Source organism: Papio anubis, chromosome 18, assembly GCF_008728515.1.
Source record: "Papio anubis isolate 15944 chromosome 18, Panubis1.0, whole genome shotgun sequence".
Lineage (NCBI taxonomy): Eukaryota > Metazoa > Chordata > Mammalia > Primates > Cercopithecidae > Papio > Papio anubis.
Genome location: NC_044993.1, coordinates 64,209,564 through 64,231,905, shown reverse-complemented (window position 1 = coordinate 64,231,905; position 22,342 = coordinate 64,209,564). Strand labels below are relative to the sequence as shown.

The 22,342-nt window shown below is 45.7% G+C and overlaps 1 protein-coding gene across 3 annotated transcripts in view; it reads right to left on the bottom strand.

Annotated features, from left to right (window-relative positions):
- The window catches only part of C18H16orf72 (chromosome 18 C16orf72 homolog), a 29,792-nt gene extending 14,216 nt beyond the window's left edge, over window positions 1–15,576 (bottom strand). For all 3 annotated transcript variants that reach the window (XR_002519135.2, XR_641261.3, XM_003916520.4), the window contains exons 1-3: window positions 14,628–15,576; window positions 13,912–13,992; window positions 2,526–2,801 (exon numbers count right to left, since the gene is read on the bottom strand). Coding sequence is in view for 1 of the 3 variants with exons in the window: in XM_003916520.4 (XP_003916569.1) it covers window positions 2,526–2,801; window positions 13,912–13,992; window positions 14,628–14,853 (583 nt within the window). In the remaining 2 variants the exon portion in view is untranslated. The remainder of the gene's footprint in view (window positions 1–2,525; window positions 2,802–13,911; window positions 13,993–14,627) is intronic.
- Window positions 15,577–22,342: the final 6,766 nt, after the last annotated feature.

The following is a 22,342-nucleotide window of genomic DNA, read 5'->3' as shown; positions in this document are numbered from 1 at the left end:
ATATACCAATTCTTTTCCCATGTCCTTTTACTCTCCGAACACATGAATTTAGACCCACCCTCAATGCAAAACTCCAAAAACTTCAATTTGGCCTTTTACTTCATGAATTTGGCTAAGCAAATAATATGCAAGACTGAATTCTGGCATTGTATTTACCCTAACTATGGTGTTTCCAAGTACATCTTAAAAGAGCACCATAACAGTGTTCACTTCAAACAAATCAGATAATAAGGACACCCAGTTAAAGTCACTAATCAGCATTAGTAGTTAACAATGGCCCTAGTACCAGAACCATTCAAATTACTTTAAATATTCAAATTAAACTACCATTCTCCTTAATACACTGATGTTCTCACAAACCAGTAGAGCACAACTCAGTATAATTTATGTTTCTGTAGAGTCTTTCAAGGGGCCCTATTACTTCACCACAACACTGTTTTAACCCATGAATTAAAGGTATGAACCCTAAGAGTAAGACTGCATTGTCTCCAATCCGTACTGGATTAGTGCTACATAAGAAATTTACTGGAGGTAAAGATCATTTTTTCCTACACAAAACCTTATATTTAAGTTTTAAATCCTCACAACTTAAACATGTGAAAATTATAAACAGTCCCTTCAACTGTATCATTACTTAAAACTCCCAAAGTTCAGGAAAACAATAAATCACAGATGGAACACTTGCAATATAAGAAAATACATGGGAGTTGGAGGATACAGTTTTTTGAGGGCAGAGGGTGCCGGCTTGCCCTTTTTACTACTATGTACACTACCGCTACCTTAAGATAACAAGTGTGGTTTTTATGTTTCTTAAAACTCTCCTCTAAAATGTAACAGTACAATAGAGTAAAAAAGATACCTTAAGAGAAGCATGGAATGAGCCACAACCCTCTTAATAAAGGAAGAATATCACAATACTTGAGACAACTGCATCAAATATTACCATGCACTAAAATTAATCTAACAAACTATGTACACCTCTAGTTAACTGTTTTCCCAAACTTTAGGGGAAAAGATGTGAAACTCTCTAATTCAGTATCAACAGATCAATCCCATTTTTGCCCGAGCTTCCAAAGTTCTGACAGCCTAACTACTCCACTCTATCAGGAACAGCGTGCAGTCTTAAGTACTGCATCCATACAACCTGAACTTTCCTGCAATTCATGTTTTTGTTTTTAATTCTCCTAAACACTATCACAGAAAAAACAACATTGGGGTTTCAGGATACAGTTTGCCAGAGAGAACAAAATCTCTACAGGTATTAAAGTTTCAATGATTCAACTTCAATAAAGTTTCTTTATATCCCACTATTTCTTAGTACCTTACCAGGTTACTTTGTTTTAGATGACTTGTACTATGGCCCAAAAATGTTAACTGTCAACAAGACTCATGGCCAGGCGCAGTGGCTCACGCCTGTAATCCCAGCATTTTGGGAGGCCGAGGTGGCGTGGATCACCTGAGGTTGGGAGTTCGAGACCAGCCTGACCAACATGGTGAAACCCTGTCTCTAAAAAATTAGCCAGGCGTGGTGGTGCATGCCTGTAATCCCAACTACTCAGGAGGCTGAGGCAGGAGAATTGCTTGAACCCGGAGGCGGAGGTTGCGGTGAGCCAATATCACACCACTGCCCTCCAGCTCGGGCCACAAGAGCGAAACTCCATCTCCAAAAAAAAAAAAAAAGAATTCATGACCTAATTACTTCTACCTCCTTAGCCATCTGCGTGGTCCACGTTTTCACCATGGTTTCAAGCAAGTCTTATTATTCTGTTGCTTTCTTTCCTTAAGCAGTATTAAATGCTGTCACACAGGTTAACTCTCCCAGCTCTATTTGGAAGTCTGTATTAGAGAGCAACAAGCAACAACAGACTTATCACTGACTACATTCCCTGGGTTTCTCCAGCAATACTAAAATCCCCTAGCCAAGAGTGCCTTCTTATGACAGGTCTGGTCTGGGGAGACAGCGATCCACCTGTCCACTGGCTGCACTCTGCTGGGCCCGCCTCTTAAAGCGCAAGGAACCTGAGGGACGGGACGATAGGCATAAGGTCGAGTCTTACATCCATCCTCTCCCACCATCTATAGCAGACCAAGTAAGAAAGGTATCAAGGGAGGTCCCAGGTCCCATGAGAACTAACCCAACAATCTCCCACCTTACTTGCCTGTCATGGACCATTAGAAATATAACAGAAGACACAAGGACTTCCTCTTTGACTTCAGAAGAGGAGAAAAACATGTACAACACATAAGTGTAAAGCGATAAATTCTAATCAACACTGCAGAAAGATATGTAATTTTAACACCAATAAGCTCAAACTAACTTTCTAAAAACATTTTCTAGGATGGGTTATCTGACAGAAATCGCCCATATAAGGTTTAGCTTACATTCTATTAAACATTTCAAGAGCAAGCTGTTTACTGTAATAGACAAAAAACAGCATATCTGGACCTAAACCTAAAAGTGAAAAATGGGTCCACAGGCACCCTCTTAACCATTTTTCCAAAGAAATATGTTTAAACGGCTTTACCATGCAGAGCTATGGCTTCCCGGAAGGGTTGCAAATCAGTCTCTACAGATGAGCTAGTTTCCGTTGAAGTAGCTCGGTTAGGGGACACTACAGTCAGTCTTGGGGGAGCTCTAGAGTTTCGTGGTGGAGGAACTTTTCCACACAGGAAGCTGATCAAATCTTCTCTACGAATAGTTCTTCTGCGTTTTTTAACCCAAGCCAACACATCCTTATTGCGTCGCTGATAGCCAATCTGAATTCCAATATCAAAACTTCGTTGATGGGTATCCACGCTTTCTGTTAGAAATAAAGAAAAAGAAAACATGTATCATGATCATTAGAGTCAAACTGTATTCCCTCCTAAAGAAAACCATTTTACAAGCTAACCAAAGTGAATACCATGATGTGGCCTCTGTATCAGTAATATAAACTGAAATGATTACAGTCATAATGAAAATATTATATATAAAATTTAATCTTAATGTCTAAATTCAGTGTTGACTTAACACAGTCCTGGAGCTTGTCTTGTTAAAAAAAAATTTTTTAACAGAAACAGATTAGTTATCTGTAATGGAACTACCTAAAATAACTTGCATCACATCATTCAACAGATGTCTAAGTATTGCACATGCCTCAGGCCACGCTCATCTGCATTTACCACGTCATTGTGGAAATGCACTCCTACTGACAGATTCAGCACCAAGATTCAGGAACAACCTGAAGACAGCGACAAACTTTTTAGAAGGAAAAATTAATTCTGATTGACGGCTCAACACTAAAACCAAATAGCATGGTGGAAACAAAAAGCTTTATTTCCCTGGGTATATTCTCATTCTCCTTCCAGTTCCCAACAGCTTCCTGTAACTCAACCATTCCCAATAGATCTCCCAGACTTGATTCTTTGTGTATACTCCACCTGGGTTTTGGTAAAATGACCCCTACCTTTCAGTGGTTTCATCTAGTTGAAAAAAGTATTTGAAAATTTAAGTCACTGCAATTTATTTTTGAACTTCTGTGCCAGCAGAAAATCACCAGTATGTCTTTAACAGCATTAACCAACATCTTTACTTTATCCTTGAACTTTTTGTAAAAGCAACAACACTGTGTACATTTCTCTATTACTTTTCCCGGCTTTGATTATTTCATTTTATTTCATTTTTTGAGATGGAGTCTGTTGCCCAGGCTGTAGTGCAGTGGCTCAATCTTGGCTCACTGCAACCTCCGCCTCCCGGGTTCTCCTGCCTCAGCTGGGATTACAGGCGCACGCCTCCACACCTGGCTAATTTTTGTATTTTTAGTAGAGACCGGGCTTCACCATGTTGGTCAGGCTGGTCTCGAACTCCTGACCTCATTGACCGCCCGCCTCGGCCTCCCAAAGTGCTGGGATTACAGGCGTGAGCCACTGCACCCGGTGGCTTTAATTTCTTGTCTGCTATGTCTACAGTAGACTCTGAAAGGATGGGCAATCGTCAAACAATGTAAAGCTGTGTTCCAGGAAAAAAAAAAACAATCATCCAAACATCACAGAGGATCCCAAGCTGAATTTGCACTATTACAGAAAATGTCAAGAGGGCAGCAGAACAACCAGAACTTTATAATAAGGCTGACTCTTTGGCAGATGACAGTCTTTATTGCTGAAGAAAGAAAAACAAGGATATTGTCCACAGATCTTTTCTCTTAAAAAAATAATCAGTGTAGGACCTGGGATGTTAAAAAGAAAAAAGACTTCAAAATAAAAAGGACCAGGACTAGAATTCGACATCAATTTGGAAACCTGATATGCTATAGACTGCATTCATATCTTCTCCATCACAACTTTGAGAAGATGGATTATTCTAATTTTACAAACATAAAAAGCAGCTCAAAAGTGAAGTAACTTCTCCAGTGTCTCACTACTGGTATAATGTGAATCAATAATCTTGATTTCTCACTTCTTCATAAACAAAGCAAGGACTCCACCATTTTGAATATAAATAGCATTAGAGACGATCACCACTTTTGATCACCACTTTCCCATCTCTTTAAGAAAAGATTTAGATGAGCCAACCCTAAAGGGGTGGACAAACCAAAAGATGACTTTGTAATGCTGTACCTAAAACTTAGATGATTCTGAAAGAGCTGGAGGCATTAAGAGAAATCAAGTCATTGAGCAACTAAAACTTATCTTATCAGACCACATAAAGGATAAATGTAGAATGTGTTAACCTAGAAGCAATCACGTTTTTAAACCTATCCTACCTAGAAGAACTGCTTTTAATCAAGCTTATAAATGAAGAAGTTTCTGTTTCTGAAGAGAACAAGGAAATTTTATTCTTCAAAAGCCAAATGTTACGAGGTAAGCACAGACCTGGAGAAACAGAGGAAAAAAGTCTGAAGCATAGTAAAAGGGATACAAGAAACAAGTCTGAAGCAGGCTTGGAGAGTGCAAAGAAAGATGACCGGGCGTGGTGGCTCAGGCCTGTAATCCTAGCACTTTGGGAGGCCAAGGCAGGTGGATCACCTGAAGTCAGGAGTTCGAGACCAGCCTGGCTAAGATGGCAAAACCCCATCTCTACTAAAAATACAAAAAGTAGCCAGGCGTGGTGGCAGGCACCTGTAATCCCAGCTACTCTGGATGCTGAGGCAGGAGAATCACTTGAACCCGGAAGGCGGAGGTGGCAATGAGCCGAGAGTGTGCCACTTCACTCCAGCCTGGGTGAAAGAACAAGACTCTCTCTCAAAAAAAAAAAAAAAAAAAAGGAAGAAAGAAAAATGAAGTAGGCATGTAAACATACACCTGCCAAACTAGACAACAAAAAAAGAGAAGCTAAACCTGATACAAAACTCAAGGGCCAAAGGGAAGGGGCCACATGAGGTGGTTTAAAAACAAACAAAACAAAACAAAACAAAACAAACTATCCTGGGAAGAGCTTGGCCAAGTTTTGGTTTGTTTTGATTGAAGACACAAGAAGTCCAACAGTCAGATCTGCAAGGGACTAATGGTTTCATCACAGATTTCAACACTGGGAAAACTCAATAATCACTAGTAGCCTGGCTTAGATATAAGACAGTTATGTAACAAGTTGTGAACCTCTTTAAAAAAATTATGCAACTGACAACTATTTCACCTCAAAAATTCTGAGATGACCAAGTCTCAACATCAGAACCGACTATGAGTACACTAAAAGTCAAGCATTTTGCAAACACTACCCTTACAGACTAGAAGGTCCTAGAAGAGAAAAGCAGATACAACATTTAATGTTTTAAGTATGTTTTTGCACCACCGGGGCATAATGTAGTTTTATACTGTTAACACTATATTCTGAAAACCAAGTCCGGCCGGGCGCGGTGGCTCAAGCCTGTAATCCCAGCACTCTGGGAGTCCGAGGCGGGTGGATCACGAGGTCAGGAGATCGAGACCATCCTGGCTAACATGGTGAAACCCCGTCTCTACTAAAAATACAAAAAACTAGCCGGGTGTGGTGGCGGGCGCCTGTAGTCCCAGCTACTTGGAGGCTGAGGCGGGAGAATGGCGTGAACCCGGGAGGCGGAGCTTGTAGTGAGCTGAGATCCGGCCACTGCACTCCAGCCTGGGCAACACAGCGAGACTCCGTCTCAAAAAAAAAAAAAACCAAGTCCAATTGCCTTACCACTCAAACCCAACCTCAGTTATCTCCCAAAATATAAAGTCCCATGTACATGGTGAAGTATTTAAAATAGAGTTCTTTTTAAATAGTTACCTGATTGAAAAAAAATCTTTCTCATACCTTGGGCTAATTAGGAGACCTGCATACTTAATGGAGAATGTTAGGCATGACTACATTTTAACGTAATCCCAGGACAAACTACTATCCAGTGGATAATCACACACACACACACACACACACACACACACACACGGCCTCTTGACGGCTCTCAGCCAAACACTGCTTTCAGCACACCCCAGTTCTAGAAGCGTGGGCTTTCGGGTACCTATCCCAGAAAAACAGAGCACAGAAATCGTGGCCAGTCTTGTGTCCAACACTATTTTACCGAAACCGAAGTCACTGTGGAAAAGAGCCACAAACTTGAAGGTTAGGCAAACTCCAAGGGCACTGAAATGTCAATCTAACCTTTAACCACAACACATTCATTTCCTTATTCAAAAAAGGAACTGGGCAGGCGTGGCTCGGTGGCTCATACACATAATCCCAGCACTTTTGGGAGGTTGAAGTGGGCGGATCACTTGAGGCCAGGAGTTTGAGATCAGCATGGCCAACATGGTGAAACCTCATCTCTACTCAAAATATAAAAATTAGCCAGGCTTAGTGGCAGGCACCTGTAATCCCAGCTAGTTGGGAGGCTGAGGCAGAAGAATCACTTGAGTCTGCGAGGCAGAGGTTGCAGTGAGCCAAGACTGCACCACAGCACTCCAGGCTGGGTGACAGAGCAAGACTCCATCTCAAAAGAAAACGAACTGATTCACACACCAGTCATAGTAGGTATCCCATATTTCCTTTTATTTTTTTAAATGTTTTTATATAAGCATGTGAAACTGAATCCAACAGATTTTATAAGACAAATACTCCCACCACAATGGGCTGCGGTGGGGGCAGAGGGCAAATAATTATATTGATTCTGAAGACCAAATGCATAACTTTCTTACATGACTGCATAAAATTTATTAGATTACACTACTTACAGCTTTTTGATACACACAAAACTTCATGTGAGTTAGAGCAGGTATCGCAAGTTTACAACAAGGAACTGAAGTTCAAAGGGCCTTGTGTCCAAAGTTCAGTGACAGAGTTCCTTCTATGACCTATCTCTTCCTCAAATGAGAAGCCATCTCTCAATCACAGACAATCTACAAACCCTAAGAGCACAATGCTACACCAAAACAACACTTCTGAAGAAATACTACTGACTACGTAAGATTTCAACCTAGGAGTTAGATTTGCACTAGTCAGTCCACCACACAGAAACAAACTCCTAGCCTCAAGAGATCCTCTCCCCTCAGCCTCAAGTGCTGGGACTACAGCTATGAGCCATGGCACTCCAACCAGTAAAGACAACGTAATGTTTCTTCACGAATGTAACAATCTAAGGGACAGCCAAAATAAAACACTTTCCAATCATATTCCCTAAGGAAGTGTTATCCAAAAGTAAGCATACCTCCTAGTTACTTACGTATTTACCTAATCTTCACCTAGTACACAAAACAAACGACCAGGAACCAGGGGGAGAATTTTTATTTTATTTTTTTTGTGATGGAGTTTCGCTTGTCACCCAGGCTGGAGTGCAATGGCACGATCTCGGCTCACCACAACCTCTGCCTCCCAGGTTCAAGCGTTTCTTCTGCCTCAGCCTAACAAGTAGCCGGGATTACAGGCATAAGCCACCACGCCCGGCTAATTATGTATTTTTAGTAGAGATGGGGTTTCTCCATGTGGGTCAGGCTGGTCCTGAACCCCCGACCTCACATCATCTGCCCACCTTAGTCTCCCAAAGTGCTGGGATTACAGGTGTGAGCCACCGTGCCCAGCCCAGGGGGAGAATCTTAATAACCACTGTTTGTTGCCTGCCTGGCATCCAATCCTTGTCCTCCCCTTCCTAAAAGCACCCCAAATTTTTGTTTAGATAGCAATCGTGTTCCGAGAGAAACTCCCTCTACATTTGCTTAAGGGGTTGTGGCTTAGCCCTCAACTCATCTGCATAACCCTATGTACCCCTATTAATGGTTGTGGGTAAGCAAGTGACCCCTTATGGCCAAGAGATGACAGAAGTCATTTTTAGGCTCTTCTGAGCTTCACTGAGTGGCCCTAAGACGTGAGCCACAAGCCATTCTGCCAACGTAAAGAAGCCAGCCTGATGACAAAGTATGCTAGTGCACACACGGGGAGAACAGAGCAGGGGAGCCTGGGCCGCTCAATTAAGTCAATTCTGCTGTAGCCTTTTAAGTCAGAAGGTCCAGTACATGTCCATACAGCTAAAGCCAGCCCAACTTGTGTTTTCTGATACTTGCAACCAACCTATCCTTTCACAGAAAAAGTACGCACAGGCTAGGTATGGTGGCTCACAGCTGTAATCCCAGCACTTTGGGAAGCTGAGACAGGTGGATCGCCTGAGCTCAGGAGACCAGCCTGGGCAATATGGCAAAACCTCATCTCTACTACAAAAACTTAGCTGGGCATGGTGGTGGGTGCCTGTGGTTCCAGCTATTCAGTGGCTGAGGTGGGAGGATCACTTGACCCTGGAAGATGGAGGTTGCAGTGAGCCAAGACAGCACAACTGCACTCCCACCTGGGTGACAGAATGAGACCCTGTCTCCAAAAAAAAAAGAAAAGAAAAAAGAAAAGAAAAGAAAAGGAACCAGGCGTGATTGTGCGCCCGTAATCCCAGCATTTTGGGAGGCCAAAGTGGATCACCTGAGTCAGGAGTTGAGACCAGCCTGTCCCAGCCAGGTGAAACCTCATCTCTACTAAAAAATACAAAAGAAATGGAAGCCAGGCGTGGTGGTTCACACCTGTAATCCAGCACTTTTGGGAGGCCAAGGCAGGTGGATAGCAGTGGGATCAAGACCATGCTGGCTAACACAGTGAAACCCACTCTCATAAAAATACAAAAAAGAGGCGTGTGTCAGGCATGTAGTCCCAGCTACTTGGGAGGCTGAGGGCAGGAGAATGGTAAACCTGGGAGGCAAAGCTTGCAGTGCACAGAGGGTCAGCACCACTGCCTCCAGCCTGGGAAACAGAGCACGACTCTGTCTCAAAAAAAAAAAAAAAAAAAAAACAGAAAAATTAGCCTGGTGTGGTGGCAGGCACCTGTAATCCCAGTTACTCGGGAGGCTGAGGCAGGAGAATCGCTTGAACCTGGGAGGCAGAGGTTGCAGTGAGCCGAGATCACGCCATTGCACTCCAATCTGGGGGACAAGAGCGAGACTTTGTCTCAAAAAAAGAAGGAAAAAAATAAGAGCTACACACAAAAAAAGCAGTCTTCTATAAAAATCTACAATCTACAAACACTATTACGAATAACTGAGGCTACTGCTTCTGACAAAGCTAAAAATTTTTTTAAATTAAAAATTTTCCCCTTAATTATATTTAAGTGGATTTTAAGGCAGTTCCTACCACATTCCCCAAGCAATCCTCCTGCCTCAGCCTCCCAAAGTGCTGGGATTACAGGTATGAAAAGTATAATGCTGCCGGGCGCGGTGGCTCACGCCTGTAATCCCAGCACTTTGAGACAGCGGATCTGAGTCAGGAGATCCGAGACCCGCGGTGAAACTTCGTCTCTACTAAAAATACCAAAAAATTAACGGCGGTTGGCCCAGGCATTACTGTAGTCCCAGCTACTCGGGGAGGCTGAAGGCAGTAGAATGGCGAGAACGAGGGGCCGGAGCTTACAGTGAGCTGAGAGATCCGGCCACTGCAGCCCTGGGCAACAGAAGCGAGACTCCGTCTCAAAAAAAAAAAAAAGAAAAGTATAATGCTCAGGGTTTCTCACTATAATCTACACTAAGGTATTTTGAACAAAGTCTCAAACTCAGTAATAATTTTTTGCAGTCAAGTGAGTCACAGACCATCTCCACCAGTCTCCAGGTAAAATATGATTTCTGGCCATTTGTTTCTAAGTCACCTGCCACTTGGCCCACACATTTACAGTTATGCTCAGTTCTCCTTTAGTTCACGAGTCCAAAATGGCCACAATGAAGTAAGACATATAAAGAGGGTTTGGCATCAAGATGTATCAAAAATCAGGACTTAAGGGCATCAGACTATTTTTCCTGCCAATTCTACTTACATTTACTCCATTTAGGGAAAAAAGAGGAACAAGGAAGTACACACCAGAGTTTATTCCAACACAAGGAAAAAAGAAAAGAAAATAAACTATTATTACTTCCCTTCGTTTTAAGCCCTGCCCACATTGAGAAAAATCCAAAAAATACTTAAAACTTGACCAACACAATGAATGCCAGAGCACTCACTATGCCAGGCACAAAGCTAAGAGCTTGTACTAGAATCTGTGGTAGTTATCCCTATTTAAGTTAAGTCAAGGAGCACAATGGTGAAGTAACACCTGACTTCATTGTCCCCAGGACCATAAAGGTAAGAAGTAACAGAGTCAAGATCTGAACTCAGGCAACGTGGCAGTAGACTCCAACTCACAATGACACTAGCCCTCTGCAAGCACTGCTAGGCTGCAGATGCTCAGGGAAAATGCTGTTCAAGATAACCAGAAACATCTTTCAGCAATATCCAGGACTGCATGCAACTAATGCTACAAATGCAGTTTCAAAATGTGGAGGCAAAGAAAACAAGCATCAAGGAAGAAAAACATGAAAAGCATGAAAAGCTGAGAAAGAACAATTAGAGAAATGGCTCTATGGGGCACAATCAAACACGGGCTCACACAGGTTGCTGGAAAGTGGGATCTCCAATGTAAGGAACAAACACAGGCACGCTTGGCCAAGTATTTCCCAGGTAAACATCAACCCTAGCTAGATTAAAATGATTTTTTACTCCTCTTCTTTAGTTTCAGGTATCACAAAATATATTGATCTAAGATTACTACTGAATATTGAAGAAACACCATCCTCTTTACATTTATCAAATTAAAAACCAGCAATCAGGATTTTGGCTTCCTTTATCAAAAAGGGGAAGAAAAGTCTGACCCTGCTATCTACAGCAGAAGAAACCACGCACTCCATTTTATTGAATTCTGTCCTTGCTGAAGGGACAAGTTCAACTCACATTTACATTATCTTCCAAATCCTTCTAGCCACATTGCAACAAAACCAATTAACTGAATTTTCAACTTCTCAAAAGCCCACTGACAACTAAAAGGGGCCATCTGCTGGGTTTTTATCTCAATCCTGACCTTCATAAGAAGGTGAAGGTCTTCTTGGTAGTTATCAAGAAGCTGGTAGGAGTGCCAAATTGTCCCCAGGCTGCAAAATAACCCATTTTTACCTTGTCAGATTAAGTGCTTAATTATACAAAATACAGGAATGCTGCCTGCTGCCCACTTAGAAGTATCCACCAAATTTCCCCCCTTATATTTAAATATTTAATCAGAACTATAACCAATATCATTTAAATTTAGTACTACTTACTGCTGTATGCACTTGTGACACTACCTTGCTAATTTTATTGGTTCTATTTAAGGCAACCAATTATTCCTACAGCTGTATGCCTGTTCTCCAAAGACCACACCCTGAAAAGAAGAAAAAGTGAGACTATCCGCAGTATTACCCACACAGTCCTTGAATCAAATAAGAAAACGTTATTATACTATCAAATTCCACAAGACACAACTTACCATTTCTATTAGGCAAAGGAAGTGTTTTCATTGTACAGAAACAAGGTACAAAATAAAACTAGTTCAGACTGACAATATAGCATTTACGATAATCCAAGAATCATATATGATGTTTTCTAAAAATAAATGTTCCTCATTAAGTTTTCTGAGCAAGAAAACTAGCAAACTGTAAACATTTTAAAATGAAGCAATCAAATTAAGGATTATTTCAGAGTTCAAATGCTGAATCCATCTTCTTACACGAAAAGTTAGCACTAAAGAAAACTGCTAGCTTAGTCCTAAAAGGACACATTCTACAAGCACCCAACAGCACCAAAGCCAGAGGACACTCACATTTTATATGGCCTAGGCTGAGAACCTGGCACATAAAAACACTAAAAATGTGTTGCCTTCCCCTTCAAGAACAAAGCAATACCAACAAAAGCAAAAGAATAAATCATGGTACTGCCACACCACAGAGCAATACTCGCCAATTAAAAGGCACTGAACTATGCACACCTGCAATGCGAACTCGATGGGTAAATCTTATCATAGTAAGTGGAACAAGCCAGACACAATAGGCTACAAGGACTGCACGGTTCTATTTAGGACATGATGGAGAAGAAAAAATAGTAATCAAATCATTGACTGCCAGGGGCTGGAGTGGGGGTGATAGATACATTCTACTTGTTAAAAAAAAAAAAAATCGAAGTACACATTCTAAAACGGTGATTTTACCGTATGTAAATTACACTCCAAGAAACTTTTTTTTAAATTAAGTATTATTTCAAAATTCCCTTTTTGGACAAAACCAAGAGCCATTCCAAAATGTTCAAGACCGTCAAGCACTACAGATGTTGAAGCAATTTACTCAGTCACAATTTAAGAAACAGCTATATAAAATCAAAGCCAACCACTGGGGCACTATTTAACCATGTTCCCTTTTTTCAGTAAGGCTGGACTAGTAGCATTATAGTTCCTCATTCCCTAAAGTTAGCGTTCCTTTTCACCACTTTGTTACCAGTTCTCAAATTACTGTCCCAAAAAACTGTAGTCTACTCAAGAAATCTCACAATAAGAAATATTTTTCCTACAAGATGCAGCGGCCATTTGCACATTCTTACACAAAAATTAAAACTTGAGAGTCACGCAGCAGCTTCATAGCCCGTTTCAACCTATACCGGTATTTTTGAAATGTACAAAATTCCATTACTGTTCTGAGCAACTCTTAAAACTTTGAAAACATTTAATTACGTTTTTCTTAAGATTAACAAAGTCATAATCCTTTTTCCATAAAAACCTTGCCAAAAACAAACAAAAAAAAAATCAACCCCAAATTTCTCACTCTTCAAAATCAGTAAGGCACAAAATGTAAACCCACCGTTACCAAGAAAGCACAATGGGCAAGAACGTTTACTTACATATCTTCATGTCATCACAAAGGGTGGATTAACTCCAGAAAGGAACCACCATAAAACACAAATCTATCAACTCAAAACCCTCAATAGAATTCCTGCCAGCAACTCATAATAATCAGACATAGGATCGTTTTGACAGAAAACACTTGACGAAATGCTAGAAAAGAGCAGCACGTTAACACGCACGCAGATGACCGATTAGCAAGCTTTCAAGCACTTCAAAACTACATACACTGCCACGCTCTCAAATGCCTAACTCAAGAATTTTTTCCATACAGTTCGTCCCACCTCCGACTGTAGTACAAAAAACATCAACTCTTTTCTTCCCTCAACGTCTTTTCCAGTGGGAAGCAAGGCTCAGCGTCTCCCAGCTCAAGGCTTCTCAACCTGAGCACTACTGACTTTAGACAGGATAATTCTTCGCTGAGGGGGCCGGGGGTGTTATCTTGGGCACTGCAGGACCTTCAGCAGCCTCCATCCACTGGGTGCCAACAACAGCCCCCTCTAGGAGAAGACAACCAAAAACGTCCCCAGGCGTTGCCATCTGTCCCGGGGGGTGTCAAAACTGCCTCCGGTGGATCTAGCTAGAGCACCGCCAGGATTCTCAAGTTGCAAGGTATTCAAGGTTAGCAGCTGGGCTGGGGAGCAGAAAACACACTTGGAACGCAGGAGAGACACCCTGACGCAAGCGGCCCTTCCCTGAATCGGCAATACAGCAAGGTTATCTTTACCTTTGTAGAGGTTGGTGACGGCGGTGGCTGCGTTTTGGAAGGGGACCCAGAGAGAAAGTCCTGGCTGCTGACACACTCGGTCTGAAAAGCAAACCAAAAAAAAAAAAAAAGAAAGAAAAAAGAAACACACATAGAAAAAGAAACAGAACAAGAATGTTATTTGGGCGTCAATCACTCCGGAACGGCCATATTAGGTTTCGCCATTTTGTTCAAGGGTTTCGGGATCCCAAACCCAGTGTGAGGACCGGGGGTCAGGGGGGTCGCGGCGGGGAGAAGGGGATGCCGCAGGCCTCAGGGGCACAGATCAGGGACAAGTCGCGGCGCAGGGAGGCGCCCCCCTCGCAGTCCCCGCCCCGAGGCCGGCTCAGGGCACAATGGGGCCGCCCCGCCGTCTCCCTTCGCCATTTTGTGACGGGGGCTCCTCCCCTCCCCTCTCCGGGCCGAGGGGGACACCGGGCGGCCGGGCCCGGAGAGCGGGGACCCTCGAACGACCGCAAAGCGGGGCTCCCCCCACGCCGGCCCTGGCCTGCCCCCCAACCCCGGGCCTCCCTCCCACGGCGCCATCTTGCGTGGAGGGGGCGGCAGAGCCGCGGCGCCACCGGACGGGACCCCCGGGGCCGCCGCCGTAGCGGCCCCCCGAAGCGGCCGCCGAGCCGACAGGGCCGGGCCCGGGCGGGGGCGGCCAAGCGGCACCAAGATGGCGGCGGCGGCCTCACCTTTGTAGAGCTGGGCCACGGCGGTGGCCGAGTTCTGGAAGAGGTGCCACAGCTTCTGCTGCTTGTGTTCGGGCTGCGCGGCGGCCGCTGCCTCCTCCTGCAGCTCGGGGGGCAGCTGCTCGTCCTGCTCGGCCTCGGCCAGGCACTGCCGCTCCCACTTGGAGAACCAGTGCTCGGGCCCGTGCTCCTGGATCTCGGCCTCGCCCTCCTCCTTCCGCTCCTCCATCCTCCGCGGCCTCCCGCGGCCTCGCCGCCGCCGCCGCCGCGTCCTCCTCAGGTGGGGCCCCCGCGGGAGCGTCGTCGTCAAGCGGCCCGGCGGCAGGGCCCGGCGGCCGGCGGCGCCTCCTCGTCTCAGCGGCCCAGGCCTCCTGCACCCCGACGGCCGGCGAGCCCCGCCCCGCGGCCCCGTGCAACCAGGGACGACCCCCGCCCCAGGCCTTCCCACCCCCCGGGCCCCGCCGAGGTCGCCGCGGACCAGATGACCGCTGCCGCCCCTCGCCTCGCCCGCCGCAGCCTGTCTAACGCTCCCCCATGACGCTGCGGCCTCCCAACTGCCGCCGCCGCCGCCGCCGCCGCCGACCGCCGAGCCCTCCGCGCAGCCCGACCTGCACCGCTGAGCCCACCCCAAAGACTGAGCAACGTCGTCTTCGCCGCCGCGGAGGACGCCTCTGCGGCTGCTGGTTCCCGCCCTACCCCGCCCACATGCTGACTGGAGAAGCACCGCCCACTGGGCCCGAGCTCCCCTGCCCGGTTGGGGCGTGGCCGCTCCAAGGGCCCCTATTAGTCGGATCCGACCGGTTCCGCGTGCCGGCTTCTGAGCACAGCACCGTGATTGGTTCTTCGGCCTGTCTGCCTGACGTAAAAAAGTGGCTGGGGGAAGGGAGTGAATGTCAGGAAGGATGAAGAGGGAGGAGGGGGAGGACCTGACAGTGGTTGCGTCCGAGCCAAGGGAGCCGGTGGGGGTGGGGAGGAAGAGCTTGAAGGGATGCGCATGCGCACTTGCTCGCTGCCCCTGAGCTCCGGGGCGCTGAGTGGGGATCACGTGACCAGGCCCAGCGACCGCACCCCGCGGGAGCTTTTCCGGCGTTTACAGGCCCTGGGGGATGCAAAATCGAGTGCGACTACTGTGCCGCGGGCATTGAGAGGTGTAGTGGGTGGTAGCGTGCTTACTCCAGCCCCTGGGGCTCCCAAAGGGAGGAGGGGAGTAGAGAAAGTGAATAAAACGCCCGACTCGTGTCCAAGTTTGCAAAGCACTTTCCGATTCTTTTGAGTGCCCCCCCACTTCATTTATTTTTTCTCTTTGAGAAGGAGTCTTGCTACGTTGTCCAGGTCTAGACTCCTGGCCTCAAGCAATCCTCCCGCCTCGGCCTCCCAAGGCGCTGGGAATACAGGGTTGAGCCACCGCGCCCGGCCCAGAGTCCCATTTCTTAGATGGGCAAATCGAGCAACAGAGCCAAAGAAAAACTTAAGAGTTGCGAAGTCGGCTCAGCTGCCCCTGCGCCCTGGCGTCCCCGAGGTCGTTGCGCCTTCCCGGTGGACAAGAGGCAGCCGCCCGCGGAGCCGAGGATAACCCGACTGCCCAGGCTGCCGGGTGCCCGCACGCGTCTGCGCCTTAGCGTCCGCGGCGGCCCCCGCACCTGTCCCGAAAAGCACACTCCCGGCCACGTGCACGCCCCGCGCCACGCACCGGCCCCTGCCTCCCCCGGCCGGAACCCGCATGGCGGTGCAGAGCGCGGTGCCCGCCCCTGCTCCCCAGTAGCGCGCAATAGCTGGGCGCCCCTGAGGCTGCGCGCCCCCCTACCCTACCGGGGCTTTCTCCCGGATCTGAGGCCCGGGAGAAGGCAGCGACGCAGACAGGCGGTGACCGCATAGAGGCAAAACCCACCATCCCCACCTACATGCCCACGGCAGGCACCAGCCGGCCTGGAGCCGCGGAGGGGGCCGGCCAGGGGCAGTGTTGCCCGCAGCGTGCGATAGTGCGCTTGCACAGAGCAAGGCAGCTTTGCAAGAAAATCTGACCCCCTCACCGTGGCCTGCAAACCCCTGGAAGATCTGGCCCTGGCGCCTCTCACACAATCCCCTACTTGGCTTGTACCTTGCGCACCCCTTCCCCTCCCCTCCACTCCCCCCGTCTTCCCTCTCCCCCGCCCTCCCCTCCCCTTCGCGCCCCGCCCCCGCCTGGACGCTCACACACTGGCCTGCCTTATGTCCCTGGGACACTAGGGTCTTTCCTGCCCCAGTCCGCTCTCTCTGGAAGCTCTTCCTCCTCCTTTTTCCTCAGATAGCTCCTGTTTAGGAAGCCTACTAGGACAAGCCTAAAGTAGCACCCTTCACACTCTCTCCTACTGCCCCGTTATATTATTTCGTAACATTGATCACTATCTAAAATGCTAAATTAGGCCGGGTGCAGTGGCTAAAAAAAATTTCCAATTTTAGGGAAGAATATGAAGTGAAAAGCAAACAAAAATCATTCTACCTAGCTCATTCTACATCCTCCCAATCCTATTCCCAGGAAATAACTTGTGACCCTTGAAAACGGAGTTATGTGTATGTCATGTGTGTATGTGTACGTCGTGTGTGTGTGTGTGTACCTATATACAAGTATGTCCCCTTTTAAGGGAAAAAAAGATGATTTTATGTGTACTATCCTACAAACCTTTTTCCCTTAACGTAATTCGGATTTCTCCACATAGGGACCTAAAGACATTTATTCTTTCAAAATAATGCAAAGAATTTCATTGTATGGATTCACTATAAAGTATTTAACAGGGCCCCATTGATGCAAATTTAGGTTGTGACCAGTCTTTGCCTATTATAAACAATGCCATAATGAACATCTTGTACATATGTACTGCAGTGAACATCCTTGCATGTATACATATATGTATGCAAATATATATCTCAGAAATAGTATTTTAGAGTCACAAGGTATATGAGTTAAATATTTTATGAGGCTAGACATGGTGGCTCACACCTATATTCTCAACAATTTAGGAGGCCAAGACGGAAGGATTGCTTGAGCTCAAGAGTTCAAGACCAGCCTGGGCAACATGGTGAAACCCCGTCTCTGCAGAAAAATACAAAACATAGCCAGGCATGGCGGCACACACCTGTAGTTACAGCTACTCAGGAGGCTGAGAACGGAGGATTGCTTGAGCAAAGAAGGCGTAGGTTGCAGTGAGCCAAGATAGTACCACTGCACTCCAGCCTGGGTGACAGAGTGACACCCCATCTCAGTCAATCAATCAATCAATAAAACTGCCTACTGAGTGTAGGACCAATGGTTGTTGATATGTCAATTTCTGCATTTCTGCATTCCCAGTAGCACATGAGAAGTCCAGGCCTGCACATGTAGGTATGACAAAGGAAAGAACGCTGCTGGACCATTCTGCTGCCTGCAGGCCCTGCTTCAAAAGCAACACACCACTTTGGACAGTCCAAAGGTTCTGAGTTTTTGCAGAATGAAGGCTGCTCTTCTTCTTGTTCATGTAATTCAGACACTGTTCCAGAAGTTTCTGACCTTTTCTTGTAAGAACATAATATTTCAGCCATAGATACAAGAAGGAATGATATTGAATTGCATCAATGGTGGATCTATAATAAATATTTGTCAGTTAGCAAAGACAATCTAAAGAAAAAGGAATAAGTATTGAAAAGCATCACCTATCTGCTTGATTTCCATGACCCTGAGCTTTAGTTTAACCTCTAAGAGTTTCTTTTTTGTTGTTGTTTCGAAACGAAATCTCACTCTGCAGCCCAGGCTGCAGTGCAGTGGCATGATCTCAGCTCACTGCAACCTCCACCTCCTGGGTACAAGCCATTCTCCTGCCTCAGCCTGCTGAGTAGCTGGGACCAGAGGTGTGCACCACCATGCCCAGATAATTTTTTGTATTTTTTTGTAGAGATAGTTTTACATTGTTGCCCAGGTTGGTCTCCAATTCCTGGGCTCAAGCAGTTCTCCCACCTCAGCCTCCCAGGTGGCTGGGACTACAGGCACATGCTACCATGCCTGGCTAAATGTTGAATTTTTGGAAAGACGGGGTTTTGCAGTGTTGCCCAGGCTGGTTTCCAACTCCTGGACTCAAGCAATCCTCCTGCCTCAGCCTCCCAAAGTGCTGGAATTACAGGTGTGAACTACTGTGCCCAACCCACCTCAAAGCGTTTCTGAATTCTGAATTGACAGTCTTAGAGCCCTTAAGCTATTATTCAAATGCTTATCTTCTTATTCATGCGTACCTTATAATCAATGCCACTTGGAATGGAGGAATGTCAAATGCCTACTCCTCAGTTTAAAGATCAAATCTTCTAAGCCGGGCAGGAGGTGGAGGTTGCAGTGAGCCAAGATCATGCCACTGCACTCCAGCCTGGGCAACAGAGCAAGAATCCTTCTCATTTGGAAAAAAAAAAAAAAAGGCCGGGCTCAGTGGCTTATGCCTTTAATCCCAGCACTTTGAGAGGCTGAGGCGGGCAAATAGCCTGAGATCAGGCATTCAAGACCAGCCTGGCCAACATGGTGAAACTCCTTATCTACTAAAAATATAAAAATTAGCCGGGTGTGGTGGTGCATGTCTGTAATCCCAGCTACTTGGGAGACTGAGGCAGGAAAATTGCTTGAACTCAGGAGGCGGAAGTTGCCGTGAGCCGAGATCACGCCACCAAACTCCAGCCTAAGCGACAAAGTGAGACTTCTTCTCAAAAAAAAAAAAAAAAAATCAAACCTCATGAAATTCTGAATCAAGTGATCTGTCTGCCCTTAATGATATTAGAATTATTCACATTTCAAACAGCAGATGTTTACATAATTGTAAGAATAGCCATGAAAATTTGTTGCATTCCTTTTATGTTTTCTTTTTTAGCACTTGTCAAATTATGAGAGTAATACACACTTACATTAAAAAAATAAAAATAGGCCAGGAGCGGTTGCTCAGGCCTGTAATTCTAGCGCTTTGGGAGGCTGAGGCGGGAGGATCACTTGCATCCAGAAGTTTGAGACTAGCTTGGGAAATATAGGGAGACCCAGTTGCTACACAAAAGTAAAAAATTAGCTGAGCATGGTGGTGCTCACCTGTACTCCCAGCTACTTGAGAGGCTGAGGCAGGAGAATCACTTGAGCCCAGGAATTCAAAACCAGCCTGGGCAACATAGCAAGACCCCATCTCAAATAAATAAAATAAACACTATGGCAAGGCACGGTGGCTCACACCCATAATCCCAGCACTTTGGGAGGCTGAGGTGGGAGGATCACGAGGTCAAGAGATTGAGACCATCCTGGCCAACATGGTGAAACCCCGTCTCTACTGAAAATACAAAAATTAGCTGGGTGTGGTGGCTCACACATGTAGCCCCAGCTACTCGGGAGGCTGAGGCAGGAGAATCGCTTGAACCGGGAGGCGGAGGTTGCAATGAGCTGAGATCACGCCACTGTACTCCAGCCTAGCGACAGAGCTAAACTCTGTCTCAAAATAAAAAAAAATAAAGACTATAACAATGAAGGAACCATGGGAATTTGAATGTCCTTACTTTGAAACAGATTCTCTTCACATACATTTATTGATATATAATTCACATACCCTACAGTTCACACATTAAAGTATATGATTCAGTGGTTTTTTTTTTTTTTTGAGACGGAGTCTCGCGCTGTGTCACCCAGGCTGGAGTGCAGTGGCGCGATCTCGGCTCACTGCAAGCTCCGCCTCCCAGGTTCAGGCCATTCTCCTGCCTCAGCCTCCGAGTAGCTGGGACTACAGGCGCCCGCCACCACGCCCGGCTAGTTTTTTGTATTTTTAGTAGAGACGGGGTTTCACCATGTTAGCCAGGATGATCTCGATCTCCTGACCTCGTGATCCGCCCGCCTCGGCCTCCCAGAGTGCTGGGATTACAGGCTTGAGCCACCGCGCCCGGCCGATTCAGTGGTTTTTAGTATATTCACAGAGTTATGCAATCAACCCTACTATCTAATTACAGAACACTTTCATCACCCTTAAAAGAACCCCCTCACCATTAGCAGTCCCTCCCCATTACCCTCCCCTGAGCCCTTGACAAGCGCTAATTACTTTCTCTCTCTTTGGAGTTGCCTATACTACACATTTAATATAAGTTAGATTATAAAATATTTGACATTTTGTGTCTGGCTTCCTTCCACCTAGCATAGTTTTTCCAAGGTTCTTCCTTGTCATCACATATATCTGTACTTTATTCTTTTTATGGCAAAAGAGTATTACAAATATTTCATATTTCATTGCATATATACATACACATACCACAATTTGTTTATCTAATCATCAGTTGATGAACAGTTAGATTACTTCCAATTTTTGACTGTTGTGAATAATGTGGTTATGCATATTCACATACAAGTTTTGCGTGGACATATGTTTCCATTTCTCCTGGCTCTACACCTAGAAGCGGAATTGCTGGGTTACAGCGTAACTCTGTATAACTCATCGAAAAACTGCCAACCTGTTATGTAATATAACTGCACTCTTTTACATTTCCACCAGCGGTGCACAGGGGTTCCAATTTCTCCACATCCTTGCCAACCCTTGTTATTGTGTCTTTTTTTTTTCTTTTTCTTTAGATGGAGTCTCGCTCTATTGCCCAGGCTGGAGTGCAGTGGCCAGATATCAGCTCACTGCAACCTCTGCCTCTCTGGTTCAAGCAATTCTCCTACCTCAGGCTCCCGAGTAGCTGGGATTACAGACACACGCCACCATGCCCAGCTAAGCTTTGTATTTTCTTAGTACAGACAGAGTTTCACCATGTTGGCCAGGCTGGTCTCGAACTCCTGACCTCAGGTGATCCGTCTGCCTCCATCTCCCAAAGTGCTGGGGTTAACAGCATCTTTTTTTTTTGGAGATAAGGTCTTCCTCTATTGTGAAGCCTAGAGTGCAGTGGCTATTCACAGGAGCGATCCCATTACTGATCAGCATGGGAGTTCTGACCCGCTTTATTTCTGACCTGGGCACCCGCATCCTTAGGTACAGCCCATCCTCCTGCCTCAGCCTCCTGAGTAGCTGGGACCACATTCACACGCCACCACAACCAGCGCCTGTCCTTTTTATTATACCTATCCTAGTGAGTGTGATGTAGTGTCTCACTGTGGTTTTAATTTGCAATTCCCTGTTACCTAATGATGTTGATCATTTCTTCATGTGCTGTGGCCATTTGTTTGTCTTCTTCAAAGAAATGTCTATTCAGGCTGGGCATGGTGGGTCACGCCTGTAATTCCAGCAATTTGGGAGGCCGAGGTGAGTGGATCACTTGAGGTCAGGAGTTTGAGACCAGCCTGGCCAACATGTTGAAACCCCATCTCTACTAAAAATCCAAAAAATAGCTGGGGGTCGTAGCGTGTGCCTGTCATCCCAGCTACTCAGGAGGCTGAGGCAGGAGAATCGCTTGAACCCGGGAGGTGGAGGTTGCAGTGAACCGAGACTGTGCCACTACACTCCAGCCTGGGCGACAGTGCAAGACTCTGTCTCATAGAAAAACAAAAGAAATGTCTATTCATGTATTTCACTCGTTTTTAATTGGGTTGTCTTTTTATTATAGAGTTGTCAGAGTTTGTATGTACTCTACATGATAGTCTCTTATCAGATAAATGATTTGCAAATATGTTCTCCCATTCTGCGACTTGTCTTTTCACTGTATTGATGCTGTCCTTTAAAGCACAAAATGCTTTTAATTTTCATGCAGTACAATTTATCTGTTTTGTCTTA